Source organism: Panthera onca, chromosome D2 (genome assembly GCF_046562875.1).
Source record: "Panthera onca isolate mPanOnc1 chromosome D2, mPanOnc1 haplotype 2, whole genome shotgun sequence".
NCBI lineage: Eukaryota > Metazoa > Chordata > Mammalia > Carnivora > Felidae > Panthera > Panthera onca.
In genome coordinates, this window is record NC_138349.1 from 33,388,730 (window position 1) to 33,403,712 (window position 14,983).

At 37.2% G+C, this 14,983-nt stretch overlaps 1 protein-coding gene across 5 annotated transcripts in view; it reads right to left on the reverse strand.

The window, feature by feature from the left end:
* TBC1D12 (TBC1 domain family member 12) overlaps window positions 1–14,983 on the reverse strand; it is a 100,641-nt gene that overhangs the window by 37,960 nt on the left and 47,698 nt on the right. For all 5 annotated transcript variants that reach the window (XR_013550533.2, XM_060641974.3, XM_078434613.2 and 2 more), the window contains one exon: window positions 560–675. Coding sequence is in view for 1 of the 5 variants with exons in the window: in XM_060641974.3 (XP_060497957.1) it covers window positions 560–675 (116 nt within the window). In the remaining 4 variants the exon portion in view is untranslated. The remainder of the gene's footprint in view (window positions 1–559; window positions 676–14,983) is intronic.

Sequence of the window (14,983 nt, forward strand, 5' to 3'; positions counted from 1 at the left end):
GCAGGCTCCACGCTGTCAGCACAAAGCTTGATGAGAGGCTCGATCCCATGAACCGCAAGATCATGACCTGAGCTGAAATCAAGAGTCGGACGTTTAACCAAGTGAGCCACCCAGGCGCTTCAAGAATATATTCTTAATAATAGTAAACTAACTAGTTGACAAATCAGTAGTTATTATTTCAAGCTCCCAAATTTCAAAATTTGTCCAAAAGGCAAAGACCAATACATCTTAAGTACCTATTAAATGGCAAGAAAGGAAAAATAAATGCCTTATCTTGTTAAGATAAGGCAGGAGGGTTGAAGTAAGAATAGATATAAAAAGCCATCTAAGATTTATGTTTCATTCATTGGCTTATAGATACTTCTAGAAAATATGTATAAAGTTTGCACATCAATAATATATTCTTCCTTATTAGTTTTAGGATACATGACTGAGATTTTTAAAATCTTCTTAAAGCCATTTCTGTATTCAATTCTTACATTTTGTGTGAAATAGTAAGCAAAATTAAATTGAAGTTTAAAATATAAACAGTGTGCCTGATGACCACCATAATACTTACGATGGTCGATCCTCAAGAATCAGGGCGGTGGTAGAAAGTGGTTCAAATTCAAAATTCTTACGTCTTGAAGACTGAGGTGGTGGTTTACAGGTCCTCCCTGTTCGTGCTTCATACTCCTAGAAGAGATTAAAATATACTTTATGCAGAGTCTTTTCCAATTTTCAGTTCGTATTATTAAATCTGTATCATTAAGAATGTTATACTATTGTAAAAAATATATTGAATTCATACATTAATTTGGTAAAAATATCAGGCAGACAAAAAAAAAAAAGTCACTTTTTTCCCTGAAGCAAACTAAATCATGAGTTTATATTACATATAAAGTATCAAAGTATGTTAAGAGACAGGGAAGATACAAATGCACTATGTTAATGAGGGAAGGCTTTAGGGTGCCTTCTATGGTATCAGCTACCCAAGTCCAGCTTTGAATAATCTACAATCAGATAAACCTACTTTCTAAACCTTCAGCCAGCTCAATAATGGAAATGTTGACACAAGATATAGATAATCCTATTGTAATGCTCTGAAGATCTCTCTCAAAAGTAACACTGAACCTGTAACCAAATACTGGTTTTCAATTTCGACCTACTTTGAATCTAAATACTATAAATCTACCTATTACTCTAAATTTAAACAGCAATTTACCATCATATATTATCTAAAAATATGGCAAAAGATTGTCAAATACATAATTAAAATTAAGACACTATTATTATGGTATTTTTCTAATTCATCTGAACTGATGATCCTACCATTCAAAAAACAACTGAAATTAATTTGACATGTTCTTGGTGGACACCTTTATATTTCTACAGTTGAGCATTTTTTCATAAATGTTCACAGATTTATACTGAAATTATTTCTAGAAATTTAACAAAGAACAATAACAAGCTTACAGGATTATAATTTCCAGAATCCACATTTTCTCCTTTCTAAAAATATAAGTAAATAAAAACAAATCAATCTAGATTTGATCATCTCCAGATAACAAATACAATTTTAATGAAATTCTCAAAGATAACACACAATTTCATGAGTAGATCTGCAAGTCTTTACTGGCAGCTAGAGAAAACATTAATTTAAATGACGAAAATGAAATGCACTTAAAGTGATCAAGTGTTTCACTTACTGCCTGTTTTCCTACCATGGCCTACAATTCTTTTTGTATTATCTTTTCCAACTTCTATTTTCCCCTACCAAATCAAACAGTTGTAAAATAATAAACTGATGGTTCTACCTTTCTTAAAAATGTGATGGTCTTATTGAAGCTTAATCTTCTAATTTGAGATATTTTTTAAAAATTTATGCTGTCTTAATCATTTTCTTTTATTTTTTTTTTTTTTATTTATTTATTTTTTTTATTTTTGGGACAGAGAGAGACAGAGCATGAACGGGGGAGGGGCAGAGAGAGAGGGAGACACAGAATCGGAAACAGGCTCCAGGCTCCGAGCCATCAGCCCAGAGCCTGACGCGGGGCTCGAACTCACGGACCGCGAGATCGTGACCTGGCTGAAGTCGGACGCTCAACCGACTGCGCCACCCAGGCGCCCCTGTCTTAATCATTTTCTATAAACTCCAGTTTACTTTAGGGTTACTGCCAGTGTTTATAAAGGTTTATATTATTATTTTATAATTCTTTAGTTCTGCATCTCCCCTTCCATCTAATAAATCTATGCTCTGTTAATCTGAGAGCTCCTTCGGATAATTATGCTGGATTTTTAGAGACTTCTTTCTCAAGTTATTTAACACTCTGTATGCCCTTTTTATTAACTCCCATCCCAAAGAACTATACAGCTTTCAGAGAGTCAAAACGTCATTTTTCTTTTTCATAAATTTTCTTTCCTAACATCTAGGATATATATGTAATTATGATCAATATTTTTTTATTTTAAATGTTTCTTTAAAAATCTTTTCTAATGTTGATTTTTTTTGAGAGAGAGAGCGTGCGCGCACCAGCAGGGGAGGGGCAGAGAGAGAGGCAGAGAGAGAAAGAATCCAAAGTGGTCTCCGGGCTACCAGCGCAGAGTCCAACTCAGGGCTGGAACTCACACACAAACCGTGAGATCATGACATGACCTGAAATCAAGAGTCAGATGCTTAGCAGACTGAGCCACCCAGGCGCTCCATGATCAATGTTTCTTTTCTTTATTACAAACTCAAATATAACAAATCCCCCTTATTGCTAATGTTTTTCTTATTAAAAATCATAGATGCTAGACATACATGAGGTTTCTTTAATCATTTAAATGGCACTCTGTTTTCCTACAATGTGACCTGGTCTCATTGCCAGACAGAATACAATGAATATCATCCAATGAAGTATTTCCCAAATAAATGCTTTAAACATTTAACACATTTGATCCTTGAAATAAACCTGTGAAGCACTTAACTCACAACAGAGGAAACTAAGGCACAAAGACACACAGACTTGCTTAAGGTCATAAATGGCAGACTGCGTAGCTCCAGAACCTGGCTTTCTAACAATCTATTACCCTACTACATTAACAGTCAAGTTGCTGTCTCTAACAATTTAAAAGAATTAGATAAAATCATTCAGTGAGAGAATAATGGGGATTTTAAAAGTGGATAGATCAAGCTGACACTATATCACTGATTCAACTAAACATCACAAGAAGACACCAGTTGGTGTCTCCTGTTACGATGCAATATGAAATATTCTTGTCAAAAGAAAAATCAAAGTTTAATATTATTAAGCCTCTAGAATTGTGCTCTCCAATATGGTAGTCAAAAGAAGTGATAATTGGGGTGCCTGGGTGGCTGAGTCGGTTGAACATCCGACTTCAGCTCAGGTCATGATCTCACGGTTCGTGGGTTCCAGTCCCACACTGGGCTCGCTGCTGTCAGTGAAGAGCCCGCTTTGAATCTCCTGTCCCCCACATCTATGCCCCTCCCCAGCTCTCTCTTTCTCTCTCTCTCTCTCAAAAATAAATTTAAAACATTTTTAAAAAAGAAGTGATAACCAACTATGTCACATATGCTTAAATATACATTAAAAAAACATCAAGGGATCTGAACTATGAGGAGGTTCTCCTATGGAGGACGGGACTAGGAATGAAGGAGATTTGTTTTACTTTAACATATTCAGTATTATCTGAATTTTCTTACAAGAAGAAATAAAGTATTTTGTAAGAGAGATCATTTACAGTCATGGTCGATAATGGACAAAGATTTTACTGAAGAGGTAGGATCAGAACTGGGGCAAAAATGATGGGTATTAATTCCACAGGCAGAAAGGACTGGAAAGAACAAGTCAGAGGGAAGGGGTGGGGAAGCAAAGGCATAGATCAGGGAAACACATTAATTTCACTGAATATGGAAAAGGATGAGAAATAAGGCTGGAAACATGTAGGCTAAATTATGGAATTTTCCATTCATATAAATATTTGGAATTCATAAGCAAAATGGAGAGCCACTGAAAGTCTAGATAAAGCCTACCTTCTTTCTTATTTTTTTTAAAGTAGGCTCTATGGCCAATGTGGGGCCTGAACTCAGAACCCCAAGCCCAAGAGCTGCATGCTCTACTGACTGAGGCAGTCAGGTACCCCTAAAGCCATTAAAAATTAACCGAATAAGTACACATTTAATATAAAAGGTGACACAAAAAGAGGTACCTAAATATCATCTATGTATCTACCTTACAAATGAGCTTTATACACAATTGTCATTCAAGAATTTTTCACAAGAAAGAAGTTGTAGGTCTTGCATTTCCCATCAGACATCCTTAGCATAAAAATGCTTTGATTCTAGAGGGTTATGAACAAAAAAACCTTAGAAACACAGTATCAATCCGGCCCTAAATTAAAACAGCATAGATTTATAGACCCGAATGACTCAAATATTAATTTGAGTTGAACTAAAAATGCTACTCTAATGTGATTAAAGTTACAAATTATATTAGAAATAGTAAAATATTAATAAGCATCAGTACTTTCAAAATTGATCACATAATGATATCCTTTAGTTAGGTTTTTTTTTTTTTTCAATCACATATAACAAAAACCCAACTCAAACAGACGTAGGCAAATTTATCAGATCACAGCACTGAATATTCCACACACTTAGCTAACTTTGGTCTTTGACCAAGAGGTTCTGCCAGTCTCTCAGCCATGTCCTCTGAGTGTGGGCTTCATCGAGAGGCTGGCTTGCTGCTCACAGAAATGAATGCAGCAATGCCAGTTGTCACATCCTTATGATGTAACTTTCAAAGATCCCTCAGCTGCTCTTCTAGTAACTCTCAGAAAAGAGAACTTCCTGGAAGTTCTCAGTAAATATCTCACTCCACAAGCATCAGTGACCTGAGAAATAAACCTCATCAATGAGTCCATCAGAGCCTGTAGCTGAGGCAGATCACATGACTCTCAAGTAACTCTTGAGTCCAGGGCAGTAGGCAGTCACAGTGCTCACATGATGGAAAAGTAGTTGAAACAATATATCATGGATGGAATTCACTTTAATTCCACGTGTATCATGTCGAAAAAATTCCCCATATGTTTCTTCAACAAAAGTTTAATAATGAGCTAAGCACTGGTAATTTTAGAGGCTATAAAGGAATTTTACAATATTAAAGAGCAACTGGAAATATCATAGTCCAAGGAAATCATGTAAATAATGCTATCTACAGTACATCCACTGTCTGAAAATACTGTTAAGACTCTGCCTCATTTTCTGTCAAAAAAAAATCAGTTTTAACTGACCTATTTTATGAGTAGTTGCCAAATATGAGAAAAGAAATATTTAATATATGCAATGTATTTCTATGGGATGTTGTAATGAAGCCTATTTATTATTTTTATCATTTAATTTGTTCTTTGTTTTTCACTCAAAAAAATCTGTCCTATGCAATATGTTTAACTGCAGTAACTAGAACAGTAGGTGAACTAATGCTGAGGGCAGGCAGGCAAATATCTGTAGAATAATTTATTCTGCTACTACAAAAAATTTGCATCAGACAAGCAATAAATTCTAAGCCTGATCAAAAGATGGTACTTAATTGTTGTTATTTCCATGAATGTAAAGTAGAAAAACTGTCTTACAATTCCAAGGTATGGAGATACTCTATACACATAAAGAGAAAAGATGTTTTTCCACAAAATAATCTCTCAGAAAACAGGTAGCATATTTGCTAATAAACATCTCTCATATTATAGGTGCTTTCTATTAATTTTGAACAGCAAAGTACAATTTGGAGAAGACACATTATCCTGAAGTTACCTCAATCAATGCTAATCTGGAAGGTCACCTGTTGATCAGCGAGTTTTGTTGTTTGCTTAACTGGAGTAGAAGAAACTGAATGTAAAGTAAGGATTTCTGGAGGTATAACCATCCAACTGCAAACTACCGTAAAGAGCCTTTAAACATAACCTTAAAAAGCAACATACTAAGAGACTTTGTTGCAGAGATGATAATTTTATAGCTATGGAACAAATAAAAGAAAAAATGTAATGCATTTGGAAATTTAAGACTTCAGACAAAATTTCTCATAAGATGATAATACATAGAATCAAAAAGCACTGTATCTTCTATACCTTGAACAAGAGTGAAAGTAATGTGCTCTGGGGTTAGAGACTTCAAAACTGGTCACAGTGATGCTGAACATATTGATGTCAAAGATGTATACAACAGTTTTGAATAAAAAAGCACTATTTCTTTCTTTTAAGTTTGAGAGAAAGAGAGCATGTGCGTGCAGGAGGAGCAGAGAGAGAGAGAGGAGAGAGCAAATCCGTGGTGACAATAAAGAATGCCGGGCTCAGTCTCACAAACCAGGAGCTCATGACCTGAGCCGAAACCAAAGTCACATGCTTAACCAACTGAGCCACCAGGTAACCCCAAAGCACTATTTCTTAATACACTATTTTATATACTATGTGATTTGAATATGTAATTAGAAATTTAAATAAGCATTTTACTTACATCTATATTCCTAAAAATTATACACACATACCAACACACGTTGGCCAATTCTTCAGAAACATAGGTAGATTCCCCTTTGGTGGACTAGGTAATTCATACCAACTTTCTTGGTGAAAACAACCTTTGTGACAATCCCTGACAAAGGGGAAACAAGGCAAGCTTAATGATCACCCCATTGTGCATGAAGGCTATTCTGGACATCAGTACAGAAAGGGAAAATTCAAACAAAAACTGGCTGTTAGTTTAGAACAGCTGAAGGAGGCCGAAGTTTGTGTGCCAGAGTAGCAGAAAAGAAAACACTCCACTGAGAAAGAACTCGGAATCTGTATAGGAGTCCTGTTGAGTCTTCACCTGAATACTAACCTGTACATATGGTAAGGCCAAACACAAGTCTGGGAAAAAAACAACTATTGGGGAAAGAACAATTATCTGGGAACAGTAAGCAAAACAGTCCCCCAGAGCTCATTCAGGGATGAGAAGTATTCATATTCCCACCAACCAAAATGTGAAGTCATCACTGAATACACAGGCCATTTAGGAGAGACCTAAATATTCACACCCATCTGAAACTATGCAAGTCAGAAGAGAATGGACAAATCTTTAAATGCTGAAAGAAAAAAAATAATAAAACAATGGGGGGGGGGGGTGAACCGTGCTGACTTAGAATTCTATACCAAGAGAAAAGATCTTTCAAAAATGAAAGTGTAGCATAGGGAGCCCAGCAGGCTCAGCTGGTAGAGCATGTGACTCTTATTCTTGGTGTCCTGAGTTCAAGCCCCACACTGGGCAGAGTTTACTTAAAAAAAAAAAAAAAAAAAAAAAAAAAGAGAGAGAGAGCGCGCGCACATTTTTTTCAAACAAACAAAACCCCAGAATCTGAGATCAGTAGACCTGAACTAGAAGATATTTTAAAGGGCATTTTTCAGGGGTGCCTGGGTGGTGACTTAGTGGGTTAAACATCCAACTCTTGGTTTTGCCTTAGGTCATGATCTCACGATTATGGAATCAAGCCCCAAGTTGGGCTCCACGCTGACAATGCAGGAGCCTGCTTGGGGTTCTCTCTCTCCCTCTCTCTCTGCCCCTCCCCTGCTCATGCTCTCTTGCTCTCTCTCAAAATAAACAAACATTTAAAAAATTTTTTTAATGTTTATTTAATTTTGAAGGAAAGAGAGACAAAGCTTGAGCAGGGAAGGGACAGAGAGAGAGGGAGACACAGAATCCAAAGCAGGCTCCAGGCTCTGAGCTGTCAGCACAGAGGCCGACATGTGGCTCGAACTCACGAACCGTGAGATCATGACCTGAGCTGAAGCTGGATGCCTAACTGACTGAGCCACCCAGGCGTCCCTAACATTTTTTTAAAAAAGGGGGAAAGAATATATCATATGAAAAGATGAGTTTACACAAAGAAATGAAAAGCACCAAAATAGTAAATATGGAAAAATATAAGACATTTTGGAAGACATGAAGAATTTAAAAATGTTAAAGGATATATGACTACTTAGAGCAAAAATATTATCAATTTATTAAGGGGTTTACAGCAGAAAAATCAGAAGGGAAAGAATGGCAATATACTGTTATTACATTGTATTCAAATTGAGGGTAGATTGTGATAAAGTATCACAAACCCAACTTCATCAGTTCTCAACAATGTCCCAGAGATGCTTCCACGGAGTCTGTAAAGTCAAATCTGTATTCTTAATAGTTTGTCAACGTACTAACATGAGCTCTAATGGTGCTAAAGCAATGTTAAATATAACTAGCACAAATCAAGGCAATGGCACGAAACTGTACTACTAATCACTGTATTCTCTGCGGCATGCACTCAAAGTTAAAAAACTAAAGGGGAATAGAGTAGGTCTGGCCAGTTTAAGAATGTCTATGATTAAACAGTAAATATCACTTATTATAGGTCAAGGTTTAATATAATTAACATCTCTTTAATATTCTATGTGATAAAAGGAGACATATACATAAGGAACTTCTGCTGCACACGAAGTACAATGGTTGTCTAGAGAAAAAGCATTTGTCCAGTTATTTGAGTGACAAACTGGACAAACCTCTTTTATTATGGGCACTATTTTTAATTAAAAGAAAAACTGATAGCAAGTATAATTATTCAGAATTGAGTATCTGGTAGACATTTCCTCAAATTTGTATAAAGTAGGCACTTCATCTCCATGGTATTCCTCCAAAACAAACAAACAAACAAACAAACAAACAAAAAACATAACCCCAGTCAAGTCATGGGGAAATCATCAAACAAACCCAAACTGTAGACGTGACATAATAAACACATATATTTGGTCTGTTTCCTGGCACACAGCTCCTAAAGCCCTTGCAATCTCCTAAAAAAGTGGCTTTTAGTATGCTAATGAGGTGATAACTGAAGTCTCCTGGATATCCTCAGGATCAGAGCTGGTTGTCAGGGAGACCAAGTACTGACAGGGTTAGAACTTTCAGCCCCCTCCCCACCGCCCCCCCCACCCCCCATCTCTGGAGAGGGGAGAGGTGCTGGAGGTTGAGTCAATCACTAATGACCAATGATTCACTCCATTATGCCTACACAATGAAGACTCCCCCCAAAACTCTAACAAACGGCTCAGAGTGTTTCTGTGTTAGTGAACATACGGGCATGTAGGAAGTGATGCACCTGGAGAGGTCATGGATGCTCCATGCCCCTTCCATATACCTTGCTCTATGTATCTCTTTCATATGATTATTCATGAGTTGTATCCTTTTATAATAAACTGGCAATCTTAGTAAGTAATCTGTTTTCCTGAGTTCTGTGAGTCATTCTAGCAAATTATCAAACCCAAGGAAGGAATCCTGGGAGTCTGCAATTTATAGTTCTTTGGTCAGAAGTACTAGAAGCCTGAACTTGCAATTGGCTTCAGAACTGGGAGGCAGTTGGGGCGCCTGGGTGGCTCGGTCAATTAAGCATCTGACTTCGACTCAGGTCATGATCTCAAAGTTCGTGAGTTTCAGCCCCACACTGATAGAGAAAAATCTGTTATAAGATGGCTGACAAGACTGATAGGGGAATTCCAGTCCCTGCCTGAAGACTCCCCTTCCGGGTTTTTCTTACTACTGGGTTTTTCTTCCCACCCTGCTTGCCAGGCTAGAACAGACCATATATTGTCCCCTCTGCTTATGCTCGAGGCTCAGACCTCTGGAGAGTAATCTCCTCTGAGCCCACCAGTATAAAATAAATCTCCTGCCTTCCAAGATCTCCTAGTGTCTCTTGCTTCTTCTGCTTGGTGATCCAGACCAGTTTCTGTAACATGTCAGGCTCTGTGCTGTCAGCTCAGCCTGCTTCGGATTCTGTATTTCCCTCTCTGTCCCGTTCCCCCTCCCCCCCCTCCCCCAACTCCGGCTGTCTGTCTCTCTCTCAAAAATAAACATTAAAAAAAATTTTAAAAAGGGGCACCTGGGTGGCTCAGTCAGTTGAGCATCCAACTTCAGCTCAGGTTATGATCTCACCACTTGTGAGTTCAAGCCCTGCGTCGGGCTCTATGCTGACAGCTCAGAGCCTGGAGCCTGCTACAGATTCTGTGTCTGTCTCTCTCTGCCCCTCTCCCACTCACACTCTGTCTCTCTCTCTCTCTAAAATAAATGAAAACATTAAAAAATTTTTAATAAAAAAAAAAGTGAGAGGCTGTCTTGTAGGGCTGAGCTCTTAACCTGTGGAATCTGACCCTCACTCCAGGTAAATAGTGTCAGAATTGAACTGAATTGTAAGACACCCAGCCGGCATCAAAAAATTGGTCAGAATAGGGGAAAAATTCTACACAGTTGGTGTCAGAAATATTGAGGGTAGAGAAAAAACAGTGGAGTTTTTCTTTTAGCAACATACATGAAAATATCTGACCTCTCAAAAGCGTCAAGGGCATAAAAACAAGGAAAGATTGAGAAACTGTCAAAGGGCAAAAAGACATAGAAACGTTATAACAAAATACAATGTAGTATTCTGAATTGGATCCTGAAACAGTAAAAGGACATAAGTAGAAAAACTGGTGAAATCCAAATGAAGTCTGGAGTTCAGTTAACAGCAGTATACCAATGTTAGTTTCTTAGTTTTGACAAAAGTCCAGAATAATGCAAGTAATATTAGCATTAATGACTATATAGGAATTCTCTGTACTCTCTTCTCAACCTTCTATAAATCTAAAGCAATTCCGACATAAAGTTTATTAAAACAAACAAAAAAGGATAAAGTGATCTAGTGATTTCAAGGAAAGCAACAGAAAGTAATTATTGCCAACAATATAAGTCAACCTTTCAAGTCAAACTAAAATTCTGCAAAACCTGTAAATGCCACCATCTGTTTGACAGTTTCCAATAAAATTTTCAGATGAAATCGGTGGTGATATTACTGTAATTGTTAAAAACTGTATAAGAAAATGTTACAACATTGAAATGATCTGCAATATAGTAAACCAGTATCTTCCAAATGATCAATGTGTGATATTATGAAACCACATACAGAGAAAAACATCCAAAGTGCAAGAGAGACCAATGGATTTTAATGTAACAGAGTTATAAAGTTTCAGGTTCCACAATATAACTTACCTTTAAGAAACTACCACTTGATGAGTCTGAATGTACCAAAGAATATCCACAATTATCTGAAAAGGCTATTAAAATGCTCCTCCCTTTACAGTTGTTAAAAAGAAAACCACAGGCCCAAAATGGAGTCACTTAGGCCACTCAATGACTTGACCTAACCTGACTACCGTTTCCACCTGCCCCAGAAACTTAGTATAATTGGTCAGGAATTTTCTGCTCAGCACCAAAGAGGTAATCTGTCACATGGGCCCTCACCATTCCCCTAAAGGAAGATGAAGTAATCTGCATGATAAAACCCCTTAAGGGTCTTTCTTCCCTAAAGAAAGGCAACCAGGCCTAAAACAATCCTTTCTTTTCTTTTGCTAATAACATCTTGACCCACTACTCTCTTTCCTATAAAAACCCTCCATTTTTATACAACTCCTCAGAGTTCCCCTCTACTTGCTGAATGGGATGCTATTCAATTCATAAATCACTTAAATAAAGCCAATTAGATCGGCTGAATTTTGTTTTTTAACACTGTCTCATTATCTGTTTGAAGCCAGATTTCTTCACACATGTAATCTAAAATAACATATAGCAAGAAATTGAAAGCAGCCAGCCTTCTTTATTAAACCAGACTTCGAAGAGATATGAAAAAAATGTAAAATAATGTCACTCTTCCCACTAGTTTTAACATACTTGTAAAACAGAGTTAACATGTTACTTACACTACCATGTAATGACTTTATTATCATTATTTTAAATGAATAAATACTTCATTTCAGTTTTAATTTTGGGTATAAGAACTGATAATCACCTGAAGCAAAAAGTCTTTGAGGTCTTACTAATAACTACAAATCCAAAGGAGTTGTGAAATTAAAACATTTGAGAACTGTCAAGTCAACCACTGAAAATCTAAAACAAAAGTATATGTAATAAACTAATGGAAAGAAAATGGAGTACTAAAAATACTCACTTAATCCAAAAGAAGGCAGGAAAAAAGAAAAAAAGAAACAAAGACCAGATGGAACGATTTGAAAAGAAATAGCAAAATGGTAAATTCAAAAAAGAGTCACATCGATAACGACATTAAATGACATTCATTTATAAAAAGCAAAACTTACCAAACAGTATACAAAAGATTTAAATATATGTTATATAAGAAACCCACTTTAAATATAAAGATCAATAAAAAGAAAAAGGATAGAAAAACAAATATCATGCAAACACTAACTGAAAGCAAGCTGCAGTGGCCAAAGTCAGACAAAAATTTAATAGGTTGATTCAGCAAGAAGACAAAAACAAAGCTTCAAAACACATGGAGCAAAAGGAGAAACGGAGAAGTAGATTATGGTGGAGATTTTATTACTACTGTCTCAGTAATTCATAGAACAAACAAAATCAGCAAAATTATATAGGACTCAAACAACACTATCTTTTTTTTTTTTTTTTTAATGTTTATTTATTTTTGAGACAGAGAGCTACACAGCATGAACAGGGGAGGGTCAGAGAGACAGGGAGACAGAATCTGAAGCAGGCTCCAGGCTCTGAGCTGTTGGGCACAGAACCCGACGCGGGGCTCAAACTCACAGACCGCGAAATCATGACCTGAGCTGAAGTCGGGTGCTTAACCGACTGAGCCACCCAGGCGCCCCTCAAACAACACTATCTTCCAACATGACCTAACTGACATTTATAGAATGCTCCCGCAGCGTCTTCAGAATACACAATCTTCTCAAGTGCACAAGGAATATTCACTAAGACAAGCTATGTCCTGGGCATAAAACAAGTCTCAGTGTGCCTGGGTGGCTCAGTTGGGTTGAGCATCTGACTTCGGCTCAGGTCATGATCTCATGGTTTGCGGTTTCAAGCGCCACATCGGGCTCTGTGCTGACAGCTCAGAGCCTGGAGTCTGCTTCGGATTCTGTGTCTCCTTCTCTGCCCCTCCCCCACTCATACTCTGTCTCTCAAAAATAAACATTGGGGGAAAAAAGTAAAAAAAAAAAACAAAACAAGTCTCAAATTGAAAAGGACTGTAACTGCATAATGTATATTTTATGACCATAATGGAATTAAATTAAAAATCATTTATAGAAACTTTTCTGGCAAATTCTGAAAAACCTGAAAATTAAAAAAAACACTTCTAAATAATCATTAGTAAAATAAATAACAGAAAGAGAAAACATTTTAAATGGAATGAAAAATGAAAATAATGAAACCTGTGGAACACAGTTAAAGCAAGGTTAGAATAAAATTTATAGCTTCGGGGCGCCTGGGTGGCTCAGTCGGTTAAGCGTCCGACTTCGGCTCAGGTCGTGATCTCGCAGTCCGCGAGTTCGAGCCCCACGTCAGGCTCTGTCCTGACAGCTCAGAGGCTGGAGCCTGTTTCAGATTCTGTGTCTCCCTCTCTCTGACCCTCCCCCGTTCATGCTCTGTCTCTCTCTGTCTCAAAAATAAATAAAGGTTAAAAAAATTAAAAAAAAAAATTTATAGCTTCATACACTTACATTAAAAGGATGAAAGCCCTAAAATCAATGATGCATCTTAAAAAACTAGAGAAAAAGAACTCTAAAGCAAGAGCAAAGAAGTAAACAATGAACAACAGAAATAAATGAAATAAAAAACAGAAAGAAGAGGTAAAAATCTATGAAACTAAAGGTATTTATTTTATTTTATTTTAGAGCATGTATGAGCGGGGAGCCGGGGAGGGGGCAGAGGGAGAGAGAGGGAATCTGAAGCAGATTCTAAGGCTCAGCGTGCAGCCCAATGTGCAGCCCAATGAGGGGCTGGACCCCACGACCCTGAGATCATGATATGAGCCAAAATCAAGAGTCAGACACTCAACCGAGCCACCCAGGTGCCTCATTGCTGATTTTTTAAAGTAAATAACTTTATTTTAAATATCTCTGTCCTCCCTCATTCATTCTCTCTCTCTTCCTCTCTCTCTCAAAATAAATAAATATACATTTTTTTTAAAAAATCAGTGCAATTGGAGAGCCTGGGTGGTGGCTCAGTCGGTTAAGCTTCCAACTCTTTGTTTCAGCTTAGGTCATGATCTCACAGTTTCATGAGTTTGAGCCCCACATTAAGCTCTGTGCTGGCAGTGCAAAGCCTGCTTGGGATTCTCTCTCTTCCTCTCTCTCTGCCTCTCCCCAGCTTGTGCTGTCTCTGTCTCAAAATAAATAAACTAAAAAGAAAAAAAAAAAAAAATCCAAGCAATTGATAAACTTCTGGTAAAACCAGTCAAGAAAAAAGAGAAGACACAAACTACAAAAATCAGAAATGTAAGAGAGAGAATCTCTATTCATATTCATATCACATATCCAGTAAACATTAATAGGATAAGAGAATATGAACAATTTTATTCCAACAAATTCAACAACAGATGAAATGTAAAAATCTCTTGAAAGACATGCACCAAAACTGACTCAAAAAGAAAAACTTCATAGCCCTATATCAATTAAAATTTATATATACATATATATTTTTTAAGTTTATTTATTTAGAGAGAGTGCACATGCGTGCATGAGCAGCAGTGGGGCAGAGAGAGAGGGAGAGAGAATCCCAGTAGGCTCTGTCAGCGTGAAGCCTGCCCAAAATGCGGCTCATTCTCATGAACCATGAGATCATGACCTGAGCCGAAATCAAGAATGGGCCACTTAACTGACTGAGCCACCCAGGTGCCCCTATAAATTTGTATCTAAAAATGTATTCAACAACAACAAACCTTCATGTTTGGTTTATGTACGTGGTTCTCAACTAGAGTCGACTTTGGCCCCCAGCAAACACTGGCAACATTTAGACACTTCTGGTTGCCACGACTTGGGAGGTGGGGTGGAGTGTGGCTACTGGCATCTAGTGGGTAGAGACTGGAATGGTGGTAAATAGCCTACATTACAGAGGGAAGTCCCCACAACAATTACAAGGCCTAAAATGTCGATAGCA